This window comes from Scyliorhinus canicula, chromosome 17 (assembly GCF_902713615.1).
Source record: "Scyliorhinus canicula chromosome 17, sScyCan1.1, whole genome shotgun sequence".
NCBI classification, from domain to species: domain Eukaryota; kingdom Metazoa; phylum Chordata; class Chondrichthyes; order Carcharhiniformes; family Scyliorhinidae; genus Scyliorhinus; species Scyliorhinus canicula.
In genome coordinates this window covers 109,006,597-109,019,016 of record NC_052162.1, presented here as the reverse complement: position 1 = coordinate 109,019,016, position 12,420 = coordinate 109,006,597, and the positions used below count along the sequence as shown (strand labels likewise).

General features: G+C 44.4%; 1 protein-coding gene across 2 annotated transcripts; it reads right to left on the bottom strand.

The window, feature by feature from the left end:
* Nucleotides 1-3,198: 3,198 nt before the first annotated feature.
* On the bottom strand, nt 3,199-9,813 carry LOC119952431 (zinc finger protein 239-like). Of its 2 annotated transcripts, XM_038776175.1 has the most exons (3): nt 9,758-9,803; nt 9,057-9,132; nt 3,199-4,806 (listed from the first exon to the last, which is right to left on the bottom strand). In XM_038776175.1, the coding sequence occupies exon 3, from the start codon at nt 4,694-4,696 to the stop codon at nt 3,686-3,688; it is 1,011 nt and encodes a 336-aa protein (XP_038632103.1). In that variant the 5' UTR covers nt 4,697-4,806; nt 9,057-9,132; nt 9,758-9,803; the 3' UTR covers nt 3,199-3,685. The 2 variants fall into 2 exon arrangements, with proteins under 2 accessions (XP_038632103.1, XP_038632104.1); XM_038776176.1 differs by lacking the exon at nt 9,057-9,132 and having other exon boundaries at nt 9,758-9,813.
* Between the last annotated feature and the right edge of the window lie 2,607 nt (nt 9,814-12,420).

The following is a 12,420-nucleotide window of genomic DNA, read 5'->3' as shown; positions in this document are numbered from 1 at the left end:
CGGTTCCATTACATAATGTTCCAGGAAACAATCTTGGATACATTCTGTAATCTCCTCATGGCTGCCTTGACCGACCTGGTTAAACCAATCAACATGTAGATTAAAATCCCCCATGATAACTGCTGCATTTCTACATGCATCAGTTATTTCTTTGTTCATTGCCCGCCCCACTATAATGTTACTATTTGGTGGCCTACTCCTATAGACTACTCCTATCAGTGACTTTTACGCCTTACTATTCCTGATTTCCACCCAAATGGATTCCACCTTATCCTCCATAGCACCAATGTCATCCCTCACCACTGCCCACGTGTCATCCTTAAATAACGGAGCTACACCTTACCATCATTCTGTCCTTCCAAGTAGTTTGATACCCTTGGATATTTAACTCCCAGTCGTGACCATCCTTTAACCATGTTTCAGTAATGGCCACTAAATCATAATCATTCACAATGATTTGCGCCATCAATTCATTTACCTTATACTGAATACTACAAGCATTCAGGTAAAGTACCCTTATGTTGGCTTTTATACCTCCATTTTGAATCTTAACACCTCTATCAGTAACCTCTCCGAAGTTATTTTTCCTTTTAACTTTTCTCCTAATTTTCCTTATTGTTGAACTCATACCTTGATGTAATAACCTGCTGATTTGCTTTCCATTTGTTTTTACTTCCAGTTTTATTCCTTTTAGTATTACTGGGCCTATTCACTGAGCTTTCCTCAGTCACTGCACCATGTACTGTGGCCTTTTTTGATTTTTGACTATGGCTTCTCTGCCTTTCACTTTCCCCTTTCCTGCCTTTTGTTTCTGTCCCTGTTTTATTTTCCTCCGACTTCCTGCATCGGTACCCATCCCCCTGCCACATTAGTTTAAACCCTCCCTAACAGCACGAGCAAATACCCCACCTAGGACATTGGTTCCAGTCCTGCCCAGGTCCAGACCATCCGGTTTGTACTGGTCTCACTTCCCCCAGAACTGGTTCCAATGCCCAGGAATTTGAATCCCTCCCTCTTGCACCATCTCTCAAGCCACGCATTCATCCTATCTATCCTGACATTCCTACTCTGACTCGCTCGTGGCATTGGTAGCAATCCTGAGATTACTACCTTTGAGGTCGTACTTTTTAGTTTAACTCCCAACTCCCTGATTTCAGCTTGTAGGTCCTCATCCCAGTTTTGACCAATATCGTTCATGCCCATATGCACCATGACAGCTGGCTGTTCACCCTCCCTGTCCCAGAATGTCCTGCAGCCACTCCGAGACATCTTTGACCCTTGCATCAGGGAGGAAACATACCATCCTGGAGTCTTGATTGCCTCCGCAGAACCACCTGTGTATTCCCCTTATGATTGAGTCCCCTATCACTAAAGCCCTGCCATTCATCTTCCTGCCCTCCTGCACAGCAGAGTGAGCCACGGTGCCATGAACCTGGCTGCTGCTGCTTTCCCTGGTGAGCCTTCTCCCTCAATAGTATCCAAAGCGGTGTATCTGTTTTGCAGGGAGCTGACTGCAGGAGACACCTGCACTGCCTTCCTACTCTTGCTCTGTCTTTTGGTCACACATTTTTCTATCTCCCTCAGTAATTTTCACTTGCAGTGTGACCAACTCAGCGAACGTGCTATCCACGACGTCCTCAGCATAGTGGATGCTCCAAAGTGAGTCCATCCGCAGGTCCAGAGCCGTAAAGCGGTCTAACAGTAGCTGCAGCTGAACACACTTCTTGCACGTGAAGGAGCCAGGGTCAGTGGACGTGTCCCTGAGCTCCCACATCGCACACGCGAAGCATAACATGGGTTTGGGATCTCCTGTAATGTCTTGAACCTGAGGTTAACTTTAAAAATAAAATGCCACAAAAGAAAAACAAACAAAAATAAGAAAAAACTACTTACCTGTCACTTACCAGGGATAAAAAGCACCTCACCCCACCCAGCCTCGAATTCCCACCTCGCTTCAAATTCCTGAACTCGATCTTCGATGTGCCTCACTCTGGCTGTGGCTTCTCTGGCTCACTTGGAGAACTCATTGGGAGTGAGTTTCAAATTGCTTTTTTAAATTGGCCTGAGGTGAATCCCCCACCTGCTAAATGGAGTGTGTGTTTCCATGGCGGCCAAGTGCTCTGTGAACCTTGCCTGTCTGCAGAGCGATCAGTCCAAGTCACTTTGGAAAGTGACGTTTGGATCTGCTTCCACCAATCATTCAAACGTGTTCCAGATGATCATAACTCACTGAGTAAGATAATCTCTCATCTTTTGTGATTTTTAACCAATTATTTTAAAATCGTGGTCTGTGGTTATCAACTATCCTGCCAATGGAAACAATTTTTCCCGCTGTGGATGAAAATTCCTCAGCAATGCCCACACCCCTATTAACTCACTCCTGAACCTTCTCTTCTCTGAAGAGAACAATCCCAGATTCTCCAGTCCACAAACAGAATTGAAATGCCCCTCATCCCTGATACGACTATGGGAAATTTGCTGTGCACCCTCTTCAAGGCCTTGACATATTTCCTGAAGTGTGGTGCTCAGAATTGAACACAATATTCCAGCTGAGGATTAATCAGTGATTTATAAAGGTTCTGTATAACTTCCTTGCTTTTGTACTCCATGTCGCAATTAATGAACCGAGGATCCCATTCGTTTTATATTTTAACAGCTTGACCAACTTGCGTTGTCACATTCAAAGATTTGTGTATATACACTCCCAGGTCACTCTTCCTGCACTCAGTTTAAAATTGGACCATTTAATTTATACTGCCTCTCTTCATTCTTCCTTCACAACATATCATCGACTGTGAATCACTTTGAGATGTTCTGAGGGGGTGAAAGATGCTAAATGAACACAATAACATTTTTTCTATTTTACAGCTCATTTAAAGGTGTAGGTTTTGCTCCAAGGATTAAATTGGGATTGAAATTCATAGTTAACTATTTTATTGCAGAAATAACTTCAACTGGGAGTCAGTGGATGAAGAGGAAAGATCCCAGACAGCAGTTCTTGAAGGTTCACTGCAGGCCCAACCTCTAATCAGCTCCACTCCCAGCTCAGGAGAGCTCAACAACTCCACAGACACAGGGTGCAGTGGGACCAACATTCCTGCTTTCACGAACATCACTGAGAAAACTAGCTCAATCAGTCAGATTGTTGTTTATGAAATCTTACTCTTTACAAACTGGCTGTCATGAAATAATAACAACTTGTATTTATAGAACACGTTTAATGTAATATAACATCCCAAGGTGCTTCAGAGCAGTTTCAGAAATAAAGAATAATTACATTGCATCACATGGAGCTATATTAGGGTAAATGGACAAAACTTTCATTGGGAAGGCAGGTTTCAACACATATCTTTAATCAGGGGACAGACGTTCAAAGAGGTATTTCAAAGCTTCACGCCGAGGCACGGCCACCAAAGGTGGAGTAATTGCAATGAGTGATGTTCAAGAAGCCAGACTGAAAGGAGTGCAGATATCTCAGAGGACTATGTGACTGGATTTACTGCGCGATTTGAAAACAAAGAGGGGAATTTTAAATTGAAGACATTGCTCAACCAAGAGCCAAAGTCAGCCAGAGAGCACAGGGATGATCGGTGAGTGGGAATTGGTGTGAGAAAGCACCCAGGCAGAAGTTTTGGATCATTTCATGGTTTTGTGTGGGATCAACAGCAAAATCCAATCATTGTAGTTACTTGCGAATTTCCTGGTTTGTCAGCTGGTCAGATGACTGAGTGAACCTTCTCTCCCCAGTATGAACACGCTGGTGTTTAGTGAGGTTAGAAGATGTCTTGAACCCAGTTCCACAATGTGAGCACCTGAATGGTCTCTCATCAGAGTGAACAAGCTGATGGGACATCAGGTGCCCAGAAGTTTTAAAACAGTTACCACAGTCTGGACATTTAAAAGGTCTCTCGTCTTTATGACCTCGCTGGTGTCTCAGCAGGACGCATGACTCTCTGAATCCTTTCCCACAATCAGAGCAGGTGAACGGTCTCTCCCCAGTGTGAATGCGCTGATGTACACTGAGTTTGGATGATTTCTTGAACCCAGCCCCACAGTGAGAGCACCTGAATGGTCTCTCGTCAGTGTGAACACGTTGATGATGCATTAAGTCCCTGGAACTTTTAAAGCACTTCCCACAGTCTGGGCATTTAAAAGGTCTCTCATCCGTGTGAACACGTTTATGGGACATCAGGTCCCCAGACCTTTTAAAGCACTCCCCACAATCTGGACACTGAAAAGGTCTCTCATCAGTGTGAACTCGCTGATGTTTCACCAGGGTCGATGACTCATTGAATCCCTTCCCACATGTGGAGCATGTGAACGGTCTCTCCCCAGTGTGAACTCGCTGGTGCGTCACCAGTCTGGATAAATGTGTGAATCCCTCCCCACATGTGGAGCAAGTGAACGGTCTCTCACCAGTGTGAACCCACTGGTGTGTCACCAGGTGGGATGACTGAGTAAATCCCTTCCCGCAATTGGTGCAAGTGAATGGTCTCTCCCCAGTGTGACTGCGTCGATGATTTTCCAACACTGATGGGGAACTGAATCCTTTCCCACAGTCCTCACATTTCCACGGTTTCTCACCGTTGTGATGGCATTTATGTTTTGACAAGTCACATGATCGGCTGAAGCATCGTCCACACATTGAACACGTGAATGGCTTCTCCCCACTGAGAACGGTGCTTTTTACTTCCATGTTCAAAATCCAATGATTCTCGGGTTATAATAGATTTGGTAAATCTATCAGATCCTGATGCTGATGTTTGGTTTCAGTTTACTGACTGCACATCCTCTCCTACTAATACCCTGTGAAATTGATTTAAAACAGAAAAAAGGGAGTGAGAGAGAACCCACAAAAACACAAAGGCTGGTTCTGAAATTGAGCTGAATGATTCTGGTAATTTGTGCGGCCGGCACTAGGAAAAAGTGACCATGAAAATTGCTGGATTGATGCAAAAAGCTAACTGCTTCGTTCATGACTTTCAGGAAGACTCGCGTCTATGTAAGGAGGAATGCTGAGCTGTGAGCAGAAGAGCTATCTTATATATCTACAACTAGACAGAATCTCATAAACCCTCAACTTTCTTCAACAAGAATGACCAATGTAGCAGGTGTAGGTGAACAGCATCACCTCCGATTTCCCATCCATGTCCCACACTGTCTTGACTTGTCTGCGCCTGTATAGAAGACTGAACACCTTATCTTCAGCCCCCGCTACAAACTCCACTCCCTAAGAACATCACCCCTCTTCCTGACAAATATCTGGGGCTGACCAAAATGTCATTGCCGTGGTGAAATATTTCAACCCTGGGGCAGCATGGAGGCGTAGTGGGTTAGCACTGCGGCCTCACGGCGCCGAGGCCCCAGGTTCGATCCCGGCTCTGGGTCACTGTCCGTGTGGAGTTTGTACATTCTCCCCTTGTTTGCGTGGGTTTCGCCCCCACAACCCAAAAATGTGCAAGCTAGGTGGATTGCCCCTTAATTGGAAAAATTTATTGGGTACTCTAAATTTACAAAAAAAAAATATTTCAGCCCTCGATGACCTTCTGACCATACATCTGTGCCATCTCGAATAATGGATTTGTATTTGTGAGAGGACTGTGATCTTACGCTGTGCATTTTTGAGAAAATGGATTCAGATACCTTCATGAGTATTTCTAAGAAATTAAAAACTGGATAAAGACATGTTAAAAATAATATCTGGAATGATTGAATAAACTCACACCTCATTATCTCTGAAGAGACACAACCAACACATTGTGGGATGCACAGACAAAATTAAAAGGAAGGTATAAAAATATTTTTCATAACCCAGGCTAGCCAAGAAGAGTCTAATGGTTTAGTAGGAAAAGAGCTCTTTCAAATCTGAATAGTTGAGACAATTAATCAACTTGGGTATCCAGAAGGTGGATGCACATTCATTGCCAAAGACAATGTGAAGAGGTAGGATTCATGCAACATGGACCTCATGCATCATGCAACAAGTGTAAAATACAGAAAAGGACCTCTTCCAAGACTGAATACCTTGCTACATCTGCACTTACATAGGAACATAGGAATTAGGAGCAGACGTAGGCAATTCAGACATTTGAGCCTGCTCCGCCATTCAATCAGATCACGGCTAATCTCTTCCTGTTCTAAAATCCACCTCTCTACCTGTTCCCCATATTCCTTTAATATGTTTTTAAAGTCAGAAATATATCTATCTCCTTCTTGAAACCTTTAATGACTCAGACTACACTGCACAATAAGGCAGCGAGTTCCACAAATTCACCAATCTCTGCAAATAGTTCCTCCTCATCTCAGTTCTAAATCTACCGCCTCTCAATTTTTATCAGTGCCCTCTCGTTCTAGATTATAATCATTGAATTTACAGTGCAGAAGGAGGCCATTTGGCCCATTGAGTCTGCACCAGCCATTGGAAAGAGCATCCTACTTAGGTCCACGCCTCCACCCTATCCCTGTAACCCCACATCACCTTTTGGACACTGAGCGGCAATTTAGCAGGGCCAATTCACTTAACCTGCACATCTTTGGACCGTGGGAGGAAACCGGAGCACCTGGAGGAAACCCACGTTTCCTCCATGAAGGTCACGCTAACCGGAAGAACGGGCAGACTGCACAGACAGTGACCCAAGCCGGGAATTGTACCTGCATCCCTGGTGCTGTGAGGCAGCAGTACTAACCACTGTGCCACTGTGCTGCCCATGATTGCCCCACAAGGGGGAACATTTGGCCCATGTTTACTTTATCAATGCATTTTAGTATTCTATATACCTCGATCAGATCCCCTCTCATCCTTCTAAACCCCAGCGTGTATAAGGCCAAACTGTTTAATCTCTCCTCATACATCAACTCTTTCATCCCCGGATTCAATTTGGCGAACCTCCTCTGAACTGCCTCCAATGCCATCACATCCTTCCCTAAATAAGGCGACCAAAACTGGACACTTAACACTTGGTGTGGTCTCACCAACACTCTATGCAATTGCAATGACACTTCTCTACTTTCTCCTCCAGTCATTTTGTAATAAACACAAACATTCCATTTGCTTTTGCTGCACTTGCATACAGATTTAATGCAACTCATGAACAAAGGCACCCAAATCCCTCTGCCCAGATGCATTTTGAATCTGCTTCCATTTAAATAATTTGCCTATTCGGTGAAAATGTAGAATCTCACACTTATCCACACTAAACTGCATCTGCCAAATTGTGGCCCAATTTCCTAGCCTATCTATATCCATCTGTAAAATATTTACCTCCTCTTCACTGCCTGCTTTTCCACTATTTTAGAATCATCCACAAAATTTGCGATGTTAACCTCTGTCCTTGCTTGCAGATCATTTATATCGATTGCAAACAGTTGAGGTCCGAGGACTGACCTCTGCAGCACCCAGCACGTTACAGTTCACCAACCAGAGAAGGTCCCATTTATTCTGACCCTCTGTTTTCGGTCAGTAAACCAGGCCTCAATCCAATCCAGTAGTCTACCTGCAATCCTCTGCGATCTCACCTTCTGGATCACTCTTATGTGGCACCTTGTCAAAGACTTTCTGGAAGTCTAGATATACCACATCTACAGGTTTCCCATTATCCACCTTACCGATCACATCCTCAAAGAACTCATGCAAGTTTGTCAAGCATGGCTTTCCCTTCAGAACCGTTGTGGGACACCCAAGTCCGCGATGCTGACGGCAACCCAGCCAAGTGTGCCGAACAGGTGAAGGACAACTCACGCCACCGTGGACCAGAACAATGACTTACCCTTCATGGAACCACACTGACAATGGGGGATTGTACTTTGTCTTTCCAAATAGTCAGCCGTCTCCTCTTTAATGGATGATTCCAGAAACCTTCCCACCACAGAGGTCAAGCTAACCGGTTCTATTGGAACTTCTGTACAACCTCCAACAAGACTGATTTATCCCCAACCACTTATTCCATTGTGAAGTCAACTCTGCCCGAAAAGTGAAGTATACAGCATTAGTTTTCAGCCTGCTTACCCCAATGAACGAATATCACACTAGACTTTGAGTCTGGTCTCTGGAACCTACAGAAACCTGATTTCAGTCTGTAGTGTCTGCACTGTGAATCTTTCTTTACTCTATCCATCATTTGCTGTCTAAATGGATACGGGATATGTCCCACCCGCCCCCCCATCACAACCACATTGTGAATGTGTGCAGTTCAGTTAATTCTATCTGGACTTGCTGCAGGTATATTAACAAAAATTGGATTACACCAAATCAGAGTTTTAGAAATTGCACAACCATTTATGATGGGGGAATCAAAATCAAAATTCTGATTTATTTTTAAAGGGGCAGCACGGTAGCATTGTGGATAGCCCAATTGCTTCACAGCTTCAGGGTCCCAGGTTCGATTCCGGCTTGGGTCACTGTCGGTACATCCTCCCCGTGTGTGCGTGGGTTTCCTCCGGGTGGTCCGGTTTCCTCCCACAGTCCAAAGATGTGCAGGTTAGGTGGACTGGCCATGCTAAATTGCCCATAGTGTCCAAAATTGCCCATAGTGTTGGGTGGGGGTACTGGGTTATGGGGATAGGGTGGAGGTGTGGACCTTGGGTGGGGTGCTCTTTCCAAGAGCCGGTGCAGACTCGATGGGCCGAATGGCCTCCTTCTGCACTGTAAATTCTATGTTTAAAAGCAGCTTTGTTTATCGACAATGCTAAGGGGAGAAACCAGGTTGGTTGAAATTAATCACACTCCTTTCCCTAATATATCCCAGTAACATTGCTCAACTTGGCCCAGTCTCAACACATGTTCTAAAACCAATAATCCTCCTTTATTTACTCCAGACTTGACTGGCTGGCCTCCCACATTCAACCAGTGACAAGCTTACATTCATATTAATGCTTGACCTTTGCTCTGAGTCCTATTCATGCGCCCATCACCCAGTCCTCACTGGCCGACACAGGCACCTGGTTACATAGCAACACAATTTAAAACTTTCATGTTTCTTTCCAGAACCCGCCTTGACTTTGCTCTTCCCTATTTCCAGTCCACAGATGTTTGAATCTTTTTCCACTGACACACTTACATTCAGGTTCTGATGAATTGAATGACTCTGTCAGTTTGATCTGATCTATGGTTTGAGTTTCCCGCCTTCAAATATCCTGTAAAAAAACTATCATTGTCAGTACAACAGTAAAATTTCTTGGTTTGAGTTTTCTGTGTTTAAATCCCACCCCCCTGTAAAAGTAATGTCCAAAATCGAACCGTGCAGAGATAGAAATTAACCGCATTTTTCCTGCAGCTTTTTGGAGCAGGATGACTGTGGGGCACTCGCCCTGCTGCATTTTGTCCCTTATTTTTTTTGTCTAAAATTTAGAGTTCCCAACTATTTTTTTCCAATTAAGGGGCAATTTAGCATGGCCAATCCACCTACCCTGCACATCTTTGGGTTGTGGGGGCCAAACCCGGGGAGAGTGTGCAAACTCCAAGGACAGTGATCCAGAGCCAGGATCAAACATGGGATGTCGGTGCCCTGAGGCAGCAGGGTTAAACCACTGCGCCACCATGTTGCCCTCCACTTTGCACCTGAAAAGATAATGGCCGTTCATGCGGGGCCTCCAACTCAGGCATCTGTCACTTGGTGCAAATACGGGAGCGATCAGTTTTTATTCTAATTAATGGCATCCTCTAAATGCTAATGAAGCCTCTCCATCCTCTCTGCCACCTCCACTACCTTCCTATAATCGGCTCTTTTTGTCCGTTTGCAAAGACAAAAAACAGACTTACCTCCTGCTGCAGAACCTATCGTACGCATGCGTTATTCGGAACGCGTATTGCGCATGTCCTATTTTACAACCCGGCGGCCCGTCTGCGCGCATCGGCTCCTGTTGTGAGGATGGGGCAGGTTCTGATTCGCTGTGAATAGACTCGACATTGAAAGATTTATATTGTTGAATAGAAAATCATGTTTTGTGATTCAGTTACGATTGGAACCGCAGAACCAAGATACAGAATTATTAAAAGATGCAATGCAGCAACTAAAGTGCCCAGGAACTTTGTTCTGCCCTGGGTGCAATTAACAGCAGAACAAAACTCGACAATTAAATATGACGCTCAGTTGCTGTAATGAACAGACATTAAATATTTATACATTGTCTTAAGAATCAGAATGTGCTGAATGTGGATCAAATGATTTAATTCTTTCTCAAGAGAGACTGGATAGGTTGGGGTTGTTTTTTTGGAGCAGAGAATTCTGAGGTGGGACCCGATTGAATTGTATTATGAGGGGCATAGATGGAGTGGATAGAAGGTACTATTCCCTTCAGCATATGGGTCAATAATCAGTGGGCTTGGGTTTACCGTGTGGGGCAGGAGGTTTAGAGGGGATGTTAGAGGAAAAACATGTTCACCCAGAAGATGGTTGGAATCTGAAACTCATTGCCTGAAAGGTGGTACAGGCGGGAATCCTCGCAACATTTAAGAAGGATGTAGATGAGCACTTAAAATGCCACAGCATACAAGGCTATGGGCCAAGTGCAGAAAAACAGAGTGGAGTAGAAACGTTCTTGATGGCTGACACAGACACGAGGTGTCTCTTTCTATGCTATTAATAATATTCTTTATTAGCGTCACAAGTCGACTTACATTAACACTGCAATGAAGTTACTGTGAAAATCCCCTAGTCGCCACACTCCAGGACCTGTTCGGGTTCACTCAGGGAGAATTCAGAATGTCCAATTCATCTAACAGCATGTCTTTCAGGACTTGTGGGAGGAAACCGGAGTGCCCGGAGGAAACCCACACAGACAAGGGGAGAACGTGCAGACTCCGCACAGACAGTGACCCAAGCCAGGAATCGAACTTGTGACCCTGGCACTGTGATGCAACAGTGCTAACCACTGTGCTACCGTGACGCTCATATAATAACTCTATGACTATTACCGAATGTACATGAAAAACTCAGTGAATCTGTTCAGCTACATTATGTGACTTAGTGGTCTCTTTCTCTCGTGTCACTGTGAATGAAATGACTGAGTGAATGTATTTATCTTTCAGCTGGTGACTGTTCACGTTGGGATTTGGCCAGAAGTTTCCCGGATAAGCAAAGATCTGAAACCCTTCTGTTAAAGAATTTCAATTTCTTCATACTCTTCAACTAATCAAAAGCAAAACACTTCAAATGCTGGATGTATGAAATAAACACATGTAGTGTATGTTTCAACTCATTTATGTGATAAATAAATAGTTGTGTTTAACTTAAAAATCTAGTACCTGTAAGGCATTGGAGTAGTGAAGGGTAAAAGATCTCTGAACTTTTATATGAATTATTGGTTGATTCATTTGTGTTGGGACTCTGGTGCCTGTGGGGCTAGAATTGACCACAGACTCGCCCAGGGAGTCATAACAGTTAAGTTGGTGAAGCCTTTGCTTTCTGGGTGTTTGCCTCTCTTCAGGCCTCGCTCACTCTTGGTTTTGGGTCTGTGTATGTTCCTCTGTCTGTGTCAGTGTGCTTCAGTTCCCCGAGGGGCTGAACGCATCTTTACCACCACAAACCTTTTTCACATTATCCCAGAAGCTTCATGTCAAATTTTACAGAGAAAATGGAGCAGGGTGAAATGTACAAGAGGAATTTGCAATGTTTGAAAAAAGATGCAGCTACGAAGTGGTAGATGCGAATGATGTGATTGATGTTTGAGAGAAATGCTTTGCAATATTGGGGCTTTTGTACATCAGTCATTAACTATGTTAATATCACTATAACTCTTTTGTGAGTCGAAACTGCCTCCTCCTCGCTGGTTTAGTGCTGAGGAGTTGGTGTTTTTACTGTCACAGCCTAGGTTCCATTCCTGGTCAGGGAAAGCATATTTTTACCAGTGCGTGAACTCTCACAATGAACAGGAATTCCTTATTTATTAAAATAAACCAAATCTGGCAGCATCGGTGGAGTGAGAAACAACAATGCTAATATTCCAGCTGGACGATCTTTCATCAGAGCTGGAAAAGTCGTGATGCAGCAGGTGGAAAACAAGTCCAGAAGCAGAGGGTGGGTAGTGAAAGGACCAAAGGGAAGGACTAGGATAGGCTACAGGGCAGGGGAGAGAAACTGCCTGAAAAGATGATGGTGCAAAATGCAGTTGGGAATGGGTTGAGCAGGTTGTCCCATGTCGGCTCTCTGGATTGAGAAACTCAACCAATTCCTCAGACCCACATCTACTAAAGCTTCCATTGATTCTGCACCAACCCACTTAAGCCCTCACTTCCACCCTAACCCCCGAACCCAATAACCACTCCTCATATTTTTGGATACTAAGGACAATTTATCATGGCTAATCCACCTAACTTACATGTCTTTGGACTGTGGGAGGAAGCTGGAGCACCCGGAGAAAACCCACGCAGACACGGGGAGAGCGTGCAGACTCCGCACAAACAGTGACCCAGCGGGGAATCGA

Excerpts from the sequence above, each read along its gene's own strand:
- LOC119952431 (XM_038776176.1), bottom strand. The coding sequence starts at position 4,696 with ATGGAAGTAAAAAGCACCGTTCTCAGTGGGGAGAAGCCATTCACGTGT.